Here is a 12,865-nt window from a genome sequence, read left to right as displayed (position 1 = left end):
ATCTACCCCTAGATGCTGCCCTGGGGCCGGAGCCCAAAAGCACTCCCCACAGCCTCTGCACCTGCACATGTGCATGCTCCCCCTAGAGATGTGCACACCCCTGTGGCACGTCCTGCGAGGGGGATTAAAGGAACTCTCCCATTTTAATATTACTGTTTCTGCTCAAAATGTGCTATACTAAGAAAACCACTGTAGAAGAGAATTTCTAAAAAGCCTTTTAAAACTGTCATCACCAAATGACTTATGGTTGCTAGAAAATTAGTATCTAAAGACTGGAAGAAAGGACTACAAACTAATCATACAATTCCTGAGGAAAAAAATGCCACAAATTGCACAGAGTCCTCCAAACCCAATGCTTAGCACATAAATCTGTTTTCTACTGCAAGAGCTAGCCACACTTGAAGCCTTAAAAAAGTTCCCACTTTGTTTACACATTTATTCATTCATTGAACAAGCATTTACTGATCATTTACTTTGTGCAAGAAACTGCTATTCACTCCCTCTGAGAAAACAGAAACAAAAATATTACAGAAATAAGCACAATAATAACTGTATACTCTTTTTTCTGTTTGCAAGGGTTTTTTAATCCTTTGTTCTTGGGAAAACAAACATAAGAATAAACATAAAAATTAGTAACTGCTATAAAGTTCCTGGGTTATTAGGGAACACTGTCACATTGGTTTACTCTTCTTTCCAATTACTAGAGCAAACTGTTTCTTGATGATTTAGCAATCATGTTCCTTGGTATTTACCCAATGAAACTGAAAATTTATGTCTACACAAAAACTTGCATTCAAATGTTCACAGCAGCTTTATTAACAATTGGCAAACCTTGGAAGCAACCAAGATATCCTTCAGCACATGAATGGATAAATAAACTGTGGTACATCCAGACAAGAGAATATCATTCATTGCTAAAAGAGAAATGGGCTACCCAGTTATGCAAAGACATGGAGGTAACTTCAGTATGTATTACTAAGTGAAATAAGTCAATCTGAAAAGGATATATATGATTCCAATTATGTAACATGCTGGAAAAACTATGGAGACACTAAAAGGATCAGCAGTTGCCAGGGGTTACAGTGGGAGGGAGGGACAAATAGGTGGAGCACAGAGTATTTCTAGGGCAGGGAAACTACTCCATATGAGAAGGTAATGGTAGATGCATGTCATTATACATGTCCAAACAGAAAGTATAACAGCAACAGTGAACTTTAAATTGTGGACTCCTGGTAATAATGATGTGTCAGTGTAGGTTTATCATTTGTAACAAATGTACCACTCTGGTGGAGGATGTTGATAATGAAAAAGCCTATGCAGGTAGGGGTACGAGTATATGGAAAACTTCTGTACCTTCTGCTCAATTGTCCCATGAATCTAAAACTGCTCTAAAAAATAAAGTCTATTTAAAAAATTTTAATTCCACCTCTGCTCATACGTAATATTACTATGCTACAAAGGAGTTCAATGAAATGAAACTGGTGTCCTAATAATTCCCTCTACTGTTCACAAATATCTTTCAAGAAAAAATCCAAAAAATAGAAATGAAGAAATATAAATACAATCCTCCTCATTACCTAACATAGGAAACAGAACACTTCCTTAGGGATCATATATCCATTATGATTCTGGAACACAAAAGGTCTGCAGTAAACAGAACACTGCCCTCTGCCCCCAACAAAGATATCTACACTCTAATCCCCCGGAATCTGAGAATATGTTAACTCATACGGTAAAAGGGACTTGGAAGACGTGATTAAGGTTAAGGTTTAAGGTATATTATCCTGGATTATTGAGGTGTGTCCAATCTAATCACTGGAGTTTGAGGAGTGGAAGCAAAAGGCAGAAGACGAGGTTAGAGATATGGCAACATGAGGAGTATCCGATGCCTTGTAGTGGTTAGCTGCTACATGCAAAAAGCAACAGATGCCTAAGGGCAGCCATCTGCTAACAGGCAACAAGAAAACATAGACTTAAAGCATGTGTAAATGAATTTTGCCAACACCTGACTGAACAATGAAATGGACCCTCCTCTAGTGCCTCCTAAAAGGAAATCCTACTGACACCTTGAGTTTTGCCCAGTGAGACGTGTGTCAGACTTCTGCCATACAGAACTTTAAGATAATAAATTTGTGTTGTTTTTAAGCACACTAAGTTTGTGGTAAATTGTTAGAGCAACAATAGGAAACTAATTCAGTGTTCCAATAATCAGTTAAGTAGATTTCAAATTCAACCATTACCATCTGATTTTCCATAATGAATAAAATTATCTTCATTTTATCTCCGGTGTACCCACCAGATTACCAACTATAAAAGTTAAAGATTAACTAAAAAAGGAATGGTTCTCTGAGAATATTTTGGCAACTGTACTGATTCGGAGCCTAAAGAATTGAAAACTCTCTAGCAGGTAGTCAAACAATGAAATCAATTTATTTATTTTAAAAAATAAAGATTCTTACCCAAGTATTCTGGGCATTTTAAGCAGAACTCTTTCAAAAAGGCATTTGCTTTCAAATCGTATGTTCTAATCTCAATTTCTGTGCCCAATCCTAAAACATGAATTTCTACCACAGATAGTTCACAATCTCCAACAAGGTGATAAAACTCGATCAAAACCTGGAGAAGAAAGAAAAAAGAAACTACCAGTACATAAAACAAAAACATGTTTAGTGCATAGTGGTTACATGTGAATATATGAGGTATACATACAATTGATAAATTATTATCTAAAATTTAGGAGAGATTTTATACTCACACAGACATACAATACACACACAACATAAATAACTGTTTTCACAAAAACATGTATTGAATACCCACAGTATATCATTTAAACCCCTCGCTCTTGATTAAGGAAGTTAATCTTATAAAAAAAAAAAAAAAAAAAAAAAAAAAAAGGAGTGAAGAAGAATCACACAGCCAAGTCTGGATTTAGTTTAATTAGGGTGAAAAAGATAGTGGGATGAAAAAGATAGTGCTTATTAACAATGAGACTGTATCGTAATCTGTAAATAGTAGAAACAGCAAACAAATTAAGCCATGTCAATTTCACCATAGTACCTACCTTTGGTACTTCAAATCGTATTTTAAACGTAGTCATATTTACTGAACAATCCTGCTTTTGTAACTTTCTGGTTCGAATACTTTTAACTCCAGTTGGGAACTGAAGAGGTTCGTCCAAGGGACTACATGGTGCATCAAAAAATTCCTCCTCTGAATCTAAATTTCACAAACATTATTTAAGTCAATAATTAAAATGATCAATTTAACAGTATTTCAATATTTTTCTGAAATAAATATGAACACAAAAACACTAAGGCTCTCTTTTAAATATAAAATATAAACATCAGAACAAAAATAAATTGAAAATAATATAGACATTACTGTACTTTTTTATTGTCAATTTTAAACAAAGGGATACTGTACTTTTAAATAACATTCTTGGCGACTAAGCAGCATGGAACATTATAAGATGTAATCTTTAGCCTAAGAAGCCCATCTTTTGAAATCATTAGTCTATTTTAAAATCGCTTAAATTTTACAGGAAATGTCAATGCCAATGATATACACACCATGAATACTCAAAGTAATGTGTTAATATGCTCACTCTACCTGGATAGTGTAACACGACTTAGGTATAAACTCTGCAATGTTAGCAGCAGAGTTTGAATGAAGTAAACTGAGATCAAGCACTGCTTTGTATACGTATATACATACAAATATAGTATATGTATATACATGTTGATGTACATACACACATATATTGATATTAAAAAGGACTAAAAAGCATTAGATAACTTAGTAAAACCAATAAAACAAGGTTTAAATGAAACAATCAGAAGTATATCCCTAATAAACTAAGATTGAAATTAAAGTAGATGATCTCACAAACAACTTCTCTCCGGTGACTATAAATAAATAAATAAATAAATAAATAAATTGTTCTCTAAGAAACCAAGAATCGGCCAGGCATGGTGGCTCATGCCTGTAATCCCAGCTCTTAGGGAGGCTGAGGTGGGCGGATCATGAGGTCAGGAGATCGAGACCATCCTGGCTAATACGGTGAAAACCCGTCTCTACCAAAAATACAAAAAATTAGTCAGGCGAGGTGGTGGGCACCCGTAGTCCCAGCTACTCGGGAGGCTGAGGTAGGAGTATGGCGTGAACCCAGGAGACGGAGCTTGCAGTGAGTCAAGACAGTGCCACTGCACTCCAGCCTGGGCGACAGAGCAAGACTCCGTCTCAAAAAAAAGAAAGAAACCAAGAATCGACATGGCAATTTCTGTTATTTAACATTTATCAATTTTTAAAGTCTTAAAAATATAGACATACACCTTTTCTTTCTAATATGGTCATTAAAAAGCAGGTATTTGGCATCAGAATAGTTACAAGTTTTTATATGTAAATGTAGGTAATTATTAAGATGATTCTCCTTTAATAATATTTTTAAAAATGTTTTAAATATACTATAGCAAAATTTTCCAAATAACTAAAAAACACATTAGAAATTAGGACATCTACGAAGTTTTGTGGCATTTTTTAACTCACAGCCAAATAAAGATAATTAACTTATTAGTGGTCCCTGTCACTTTTTTTTTTTTTTTGATTCCGACTCTCGCTCTGTCGCCAGGCTGGAGGGCAGCAGCACGATCTCTGCTCACCGCAACCTCCGCCTCCTGGGTTCAAGCGATTCTCCTGCCTCAGCTTCCCGAGTCGCTGGGACTACAGGTGTGTGTCACCACGCCAGCTAATTTTTGTACTTTTAGTAGAGACGGGGTTTCACCATGTTGGCTAGAATCGTCTCAATCTCTTGACCTTGTGATCCACCGGCCTTGGCCTACCAAAGTGCTGGGATTACAGGCATGAGCCACTGTGCCCGGCTGGTCCTTGTCATTTTGAGTTCAACTTTATACCAAAAAAATCCCATTGCAAAAACAACTTTAAGGAATTGTGCTATTTTAAGTAAATTTTAGTTAAAATTTCCTGAAAATATACAAATATTTGCTATTGCCTGAAATTTCTTATATGACTATTGAAGACCAAAATATGCCACTCAAAAACATGACTTTTTGGCATAAGGATTATTATACTGAGTCAATTATTTTGAGAAACAGCAGACAGGAAAAGCTCTGAAGACAGATCCTAAGTTTCCCTTTTGTAAGAGAAATTAACATTAATAAGAGAAATCTACCCTGTAAAGTTATCTTCCTTTCTGTTCCAGGGAAGATGACTCTTACTCACAAGTCATTCTTATCAAAAGAGAAAATACTGACAAATCTGCGTAAGAAACTTTACCCTTGTGCACCATACGTTTTCTGGTCGCCTTCCCATATACCTTGCCTCCCCAGCAACCCCATCCCTGAAGCTCAAAACCTCTTTTCCTTTGTTTAAGCCCAAACTGATATATAAACCCAAATTTTAATCACCACCTTGAGTTACTCATCCCTGAGTTTCTCGCATGTACCCGTGAAATACGAATGCCAGTAAATCTGCTTGTTTTCTCATGTTAATCTGTCTTTCCTTCCTAGAACCTCAACCAATAACCTAGATTTTAAAAGGAAAAGGTATTTCCCTTCCTCTATGTGGTCCTTTGAGAAAAATATGCCTCAAAACAGAAATTTTAATAAAGTAAGAAAAATATCCTTAAGCAGTTTCATTTTACCATCTTCAGAAACAGACGGAAGTTCCAAGAGAGGAATTATTTTCTGTGAAATCTGTGATGTTCCCAAAGAAGTAGATGTTTGAATCTAAAAGAAAAGTAATTCACTGTTGATTAGCACAAAAATGTTTATTCACCGCTTATTCCAAAGATGTTTATTCACCGCTTATTCCAAAGATGTTTATTCAAAGTTCTACAACAGTTTTGACAAAAAGCTATCCAATTTGAATTAACTGAGAACATATCAGGTCTAAATTAGAAAAATACATTATAAAACACAGATTTTAAAGAAGTAGTTTTACAATTTTAAGGCTAAATAAAAATTGTAGAACTGTTGTAATAATGTCCTTGATGAAGGCTTTGAGTAGAAAGAGATCTTATATTTTAACTCAACGTAATATTAAATCAGGACATCTGTGAGGAACACACAAGTCACAATACGTAAAGCCCCTAGAATTGGGGAATTTAGTTTTATTTTTAATCTCTGAAAGGTATTTCAGGAAATTTACTTTTTTACAGTTTGGGGAAATAGAGCATATATAAAAACAAATCTTACAGTTTAAAAAATTATAATAAAAGACCCATCTGAATTTTCCAACCCAGCCAAGCAATAAAACATTACCATATCCTGACCTAGAAGCACCTTCTTATGTGTTCCTCCTGGATCTCGTTCCTCCTGGATCTCATTCCTCCTTGTCACGCTCCCTACCTCTCATCATGATCTTGCTTTTATTTAGTTGTTTGTACTACAGCACCTATGAATGATTATCTAAATAATACATCACTTACTCCTGCCTCTTTCCAAATTGTAGCATATATGACATACATTTTCCCGTGACTTCCTTCTTTTACAAAACAATGTTTAAATTTTAGCCACACTCATAGTTTACTGAACTTTACTGTGACACTGCATTGCACTGATGAATAAACCACTACTTATTTGTCCACTATACTGTTGGTGAGCATCTGTGTTGCTTACAGAGTTTTGCTTTTGCTTGTATGCTTCTCATATATTCTAGATACAAGACTGGACTTGTAAAAATATTTTAGCAAATATTTTTCCCAAGTGGATGGTTAGATGGTTTACCTTTTCACCTTTTTTTAACAAGTCTTTCAAAGAGCAGAAAAATTTAATTTTTATGAAGTCTGATTTATTTTTTTTCCTCCTGATATAGGTGCTTGTGGCTAAAACTTCACCAAAGAGTAAAATTATATATGTTCACCTTATTGAGCACTATCAAACCATTTTCATAAGTGGTGATAAGACATTACACTAACACCAGCAGCACAGTTTCAGTATCTCCATGTCCTCACAATGCTTAGGGTGTTCAAAGATTTTAAATTATATCAGTCTCACTGGCCATGTCATCCTAGTTTTAATTATAATTTCACAAATGCATAATGGTTACATATCATATCAAACACAAACAGCTTCCTTGGTTATTTGTATTTCCCCTTCTGTGAAATTCTGCTCATTTTGGAAAGCAGCAGCAGCATTTTTTTTTTTTTTTGAAGTACATTATAATCTACTGCACAAAGTACATAAACTCTAAAGTTCAATACATTTTCAGAAAGTAAACACACTCAACCGACCAACTACCCAGGTCCAGTACGAAACATTACAAGCAACTCATAAGCCTCCCTTAAGCTCCTTGCAATCATTAGGCATCCCCCCAAAAGTAACAACTATGTTACCTTAATTTCAACTTTTAATGTTTTGAAATTTTTGTATCTTACATTTATTAGTGAAACTGGGCTATTATTTTCCTCTTCTGTAATGTAGTTGTTAGGTTTTAGAATACAAGTTTTGTTAAGCTCTTAAAGGAATTTGCAAGTAATCCTGCATTCTATTCCCTAAAATACCCTGGAGTCTTGAGGGAAGCTCCCCCCATTCTCAATCACTGCCCATCACTGTTACATGTACAAGTATTTTTTTTCCTGAGTAGTATTCTACTGTATGAATATACTATTTTTTCTTATCCATTCACTTCTGGATAGACAATTGGGTTTTATGCAACTGTTTACTATTATGAATAACCCTACTATGAGTATTCTAGTTCAAGTCTTTTGATGGGCATATGACTTCATTTCTCTTGGGTAAAAACCTAGGAGTAGAATTCCCAAGTTATATGGTACGTATATACTTAACCTTATTTTTTAAATCTACCAAACTATTACAAAGGGTTATGCTATTTTCAAGTTTCTCAAGTAACGTGTGAGACTTTTAAATCCTTGTCATGGCAATACCTTGACATGGTATTATCTTTCTTCTTACTTTTAGCCATTCTAACCATTGTGCAGTAGTATTTCTATGTGGCTTTGATTTGCATTTTTCTGGTGAGTAACAAAGTCGAACATCTTTTCATGTTATCTGTTTAGTCATTTATTATTGAGCTGTTAGTCTTCTCATATATTCTAGATACAAGACTGGACTTGTAAAAATATTTTTGCAAATATTTTTCCCAAGCGGATGGTTAGATGGTTTGCCTTTTCACCTTTTTTTACAATGTCTTTCAAAGAGCAGAAAAATTTAATGTTCATAAAGTCCAATTTTTTTTTTCCTCCTGTTATATTTGCACTTTTTATATCCTAAGATCTCTTTACCTACTGCAAGGATTCAAACATATTCTCCAACATTTTTTGTTCCAGAAACTATACTTGTGGACTTTATACTTAGGTCTATGTTTCATTTCAAGTTAAATTCCGCATATGATATAAGATAAGGGTTGAAATTAATTTACTTTCCACATGGAAATCTGGTTGTTTCAGCACCATATGTTGAAAAGTTGATCCTTCCCCCACTTAGCTAGGCTGGCATCTTTGCAATAAATCAAATACATATTAACCATATATTGTACAATTATTATTATTTTTTTGAGACAGATTCTCCTTCTGTCACCCAGGCTGGAGTGTAGTGGCACAATCTCGGCTCACTGCAACCTCCACCTCCCAGGTTCAAGTGATTCTCGTGCACAGCCTTCTGAGTAGCTGGGACTATAGGTGTGCACCACCACGCTAATTTTTATATTTTTAGTAGAGACGAGATTTCATCATGTTGGCCAGGCTGGTCTTGAACTCCTGGCCTCAAGTGATTTGACCAGCTGCAAGGAGAAAGAAGACTGTGCCTTCAACATTTTACTTAAAAATCTCCACAGCTAAATATCCAAGTTCATCACTAGAACATAATTTAACCAAGATCTTTGCCACTTTATAACAAGGACCACATTCCCTTCAATGTCAAATAACACGTTCCTCATTTCCACTTGAGGTCTCACCAGAAACAGCTTGAACGTCCATATTTTATATCAACAATTTATTCAGCGATAGAATCTAGGTTTTTTTCTAACATATACCTCAAAATTCTTCCAGTCTCCACACATTACCCAGTTCTAAAACCACTTCCACATTTCTAAGTGCTTGTTAAGCAACAACTCACTGCTTGGTACCAAAATCTATATGAGATAGGTAGAGCTGCCATAACAAAATACCACAGACTGGGTAACTTAAACAACAGAAACCTATGTTCTCAGTTCTGGAGGCTACCTCTATCATTAGCTTACAGATGACCTCCTTTCTGTGTCCTCACATGGGCTTTCCTCAGTGTGCATGCATCTCTGGTGTCTCTTTGTGAGATCAAATTTCCTTTTCTTATAAAGACACCAGTCAAACCACTCTGTGGTCTCATTTTAACTTAATCACTGCTGTAAAGAATCTATCTGTAAATACAGTCACAATGTGAAATAGCAGAGTTAGGGTTCAGTATATAAATTTTGAGGGATACAATTCAGCCCATACACTACGTACAAATTTAACAACATATATTAAACGAACAGAAGCTACAAATCACCAATTTTTAAAAACTTAAAAAGACCTAAGCAAATGGAAAGATACACCATGTTAATGAATTGAAAGACTCAATACTGCTAAAATGTTAATTCTCCCAAATTCAAGACACAATTTCTATCCAAATCTCAGCAGGAATTTTTGTGGAAATTGATAAGTTGATTCTAAGAGGCAAAAGAATCAGTCGAAAACATTTTGGAAATACAAAAAGTTGGAGGACTAACCTTTCTGGATTTCAACACATTAAGCTATAGTATAATTAAGACAGTACGATATCAACAAAAGGACAGAAACAGATGGAAATGGTAGACACAGAAATCACTGGAAAAGAACAGTCTGAAATAGACTTACACAGTCTATTTATAGTCTGTGTCATATATAGTCAACTCAACAGTAAAAGAATGGTCTTTTTAACAAATAAAACGGAAATAACTATAAATGCAGATGTAAAACTAGAAAGAGGATCCCATCACATGCACCACATAGAAAAATTAAATGGATGCGAGACCTAAGTATAAAACCTAACTCTAAGAAATTTCCAGAATAAAGACATAGGGAAAAATCTTCTTGACCTTAAATTAGGCAAAAATTGCAGGGATGTGATACAAAAAGTTCAATATCTGGAGAAAATATTGCTAAATTCAATAGTATTAAAATTAAGCTTTTGCTCTCCAAAAAACAGTTAAAGAAACAAAAAAACTCACCAACAGACTAGGAAAAGAATATTGCAAAACACTAAAGTGAACACTAAAGTGTTCAGGAGTAATGGGACATTAACTTACTTTTTTTTTTTTTTGAGACAGAGTCTCGCTCTGTCGCCCAGGTTCGAGTGCAGTTACTCAATCTCGGCTCACTGCAACCTCTGCCTCCAGAGTTCAAGTGATTCTCCTGTCTCAGCCTCCTGAGCAGTTGGGATTACAGGCGCCCACCACCATGCCTGGCTAATTTTTGTATTTTTAGTAGAGACGGGATTCCACCATGTTGGCCAGCCTGGTCTCGATCTCCTGACCTCAAATGATCTGCCTGCCTCTGGCTCCCTAAGTGCTGGGATTACAGATGTGAGCCACCACACCCAGCTAGTAAGGTACTCTCTAACAGACTGAGGATAAAACTTGTTTACACTGGTGGCTGGCAAGATGGCTGAATATGAACAGCTCCAACCTGCAGCTCCAGGCAACATCAATACAGAAGGCTGGTGATTTCTGCATTTCAAACTGAGGTACCCAGCTCATCTCATTGGGACTGGTTAGACAGTGGATGCAACCAACGGAGGGTGAGCTGAAGCAGAGTGGGGCTTTGCCTCATCCAGGGAGTGCAAGGGGTCAGGAACTCCCTCCCACAGCCAAGGGAAGCCCTGAGGGACTGTGTCATGAGGAATGGTGCACTCTAGCCCAGATACTACACTTTTCCCATGTTCTTTGCAACCCACAGACCAAGAGATTCCCTCAGGTGCCTACACCAACAGGGCCCAGGGTTTCAAGCACATTTGGGCAAACACCAAGATAGCTGAAGGAGCTTGTTTTCATACCCCAGTGGCACCTGGAATGCCAGCGAGACAACCATTCACTCCCTTGGGAAGGAGGCTGAAGCCAGTCTTGCTCAGAGGATCCCACTCCCATGGAGCCCAGCAAGCCAAGATCCACTGGCTTGAAATTCTCACTGCCAGCACAGCAGTCTGAAGTCAACCTGGGATGCTCGAGCTTGGTGGGGGACGGGGCATCCCCACTGCCAAGGCTTGAATAGACGGCTTTTCTCTCACAGTGTAAAAAAAGCCATCTGGAAGTTCAAATTGGGCGGAGCCCACCACAGCTCAGCAAAGCCCCTGTAGACAGACTGCCTCTCTAGACTCCTCCTCTTTGGACAGGGCATCTCTTAAAGAAAGGTAGCAGCCCCAGTCAGGGGCTTATAGATAAAGCTCCCATCTCCCTGGGACAGAGCACCTGGAGGAAGGGGCAGCTGTGGGTGCAGCTTCTGCAGACTTAAACATTCCTGCTTGCCAGCTCTGAAGAGAGCAGCGGATCTCCCAGCACAGGGCTTGAGCTCTGCTAAGAGACAGACTGCCTTCTCAAGTGGGTCCCTGACCCCCATGCCTCCTGACTGGGAGACACCTCCCAGCAGGGGTCGACAGACACCTCACACAGGACAGCTCTGGCTGGCATCTGGCGGGTGCCCCTCTGGGGCAAAGCTTCTGGAGGAAGGAACAGGCAGCAATCTTCGCTGTTCTGCAGCCTCCAGTGGTGACACGCAGGGAAAGAGGGTCTGGAGTGGACCTCCAGCAAACTCCAGCAGACCTGCAGCAAAGTGGCCTGACTGTTAGAAGGAAAGCTAACAAACAGAAAGGAACAGCATGAACATCAACAAAAAGGACATCCACACAGAAACGCCATCCGAAGGTCACCAACATCAAAGACTCAAGGCAGATAAATCCACAAAGATTAGGGAAAAACCAGCACAGAAAGATTGAAAATTCCAAAAACCAGAATGCTTCTTCTCCTCCAAAGGATCACAACTCCTTCCAGCAAGGGAACAAAACTGCACAGGGAATGAGTTTGCAGAATTGACAGAAATAGGCTTCAGAAGGTGGGTAATAACAAACTCCTCTGAGCTAAAGGAGCATGTTCTAATCCAGTGCAAGGAACCTAAGAACCTTGAAAAAAGGTTAGAGGAATTGCTAACTAGAATAACCAGTTTAGAGAAGAACATAAATGACCTGATAGAGTGGAAAAACACAGCATGAGAACTTTGTGAAGCATATACAAATATCAACAGCCAAATCGATCAAGCGGAAGAAAGGATATCAGAGACTGAAGATCAACTTAATGAAATAAAGCATGAAGACAAGATTAGAGAAAAAAGAATGAAAATGAACAAAGCCTCCAAGAAATATGGGACTATGTGCAAAGACCAAACCTACATTTGATTGGTATACCTGAAAGTGGTGGGGAGAATGGAACCAAGTTGGAAAACATTCTTCAGGATATTATCCAGGAGAACTTCCCCAACCTAGCAAGACAGGCCAATATTCAAATTCAGGAAATACAGAGAACACCACTAAGATACTCCTCAAGAAGAGTAACCCCAAGACACACAATTGTCAGATTCACCAAGGTTGAAATGAAGGAAAAAATGTTAAGGGCAGCCACAGAGAAAGATTGGTTTACCCAAAAAGGGAAGCCCATCAGACTAACAGTGGATCTCTCTGCAGAAACCCTACAAGCCAGAAGACAGTGGGGGCCAGTATTCAACATTCTTAAAGAATAAAGCAAGTTCTTAGAGACCTACAAAGAGTCTTAGACTCCCACACAATAATAGCAGGAGACTTTAACACCCCACTGTTAATATAAGACAGATCAACATGACAGA

The 12,865-nt window shown here is 37.5% G+C and overlaps 1 protein-coding gene across 5 annotated transcripts in view; it reads right to left on the bottom strand.

Moving 5' to 3' along the window:
* The window catches only part of VPS13A (vacuolar protein sorting 13 homolog A), a 243,130-nt gene that overhangs the window by 132,713 nt on the left and 97,552 nt on the right, over positions 1 to 12,865 (bottom strand). For all 5 annotated transcript variants that reach the window (XR_013404898.1, XM_015117939.3, XM_015117938.3 and 2 more), the window contains exons 24-26: positions 5,663 to 5,747; positions 3,065 to 3,219; positions 2,460 to 2,616 (exon numbers count right to left, since the gene is read on the bottom strand). Coding sequence is in view for 4 of the 5 variants with exons in the window: in XM_015117939.3 (XP_014973425.3) it covers positions 2,460 to 2,616; positions 3,065 to 3,219; positions 5,663 to 5,747 (397 nt within the window). In the remaining variant the exon portion in view is untranslated. The remainder of the gene's footprint in view (positions 1 to 2,459; positions 2,617 to 3,064; positions 3,220 to 5,662; positions 5,748 to 12,865) is intronic.

This window comes from Macaca mulatta, chromosome 15 (genome assembly GCF_049350105.2).
Source record: "Macaca mulatta isolate MMU2019108-1 chromosome 15, T2T-MMU8v2.0, whole genome shotgun sequence".
Classification (NCBI taxonomy): Eukaryota; Metazoa; Chordata; class Mammalia; order Primates; family Cercopithecidae; genus Macaca; species Macaca mulatta.
Note: the sequence above shows the minus strand (reverse complement) of the source record. Positions and strands in the feature narration are given on the sequence as shown.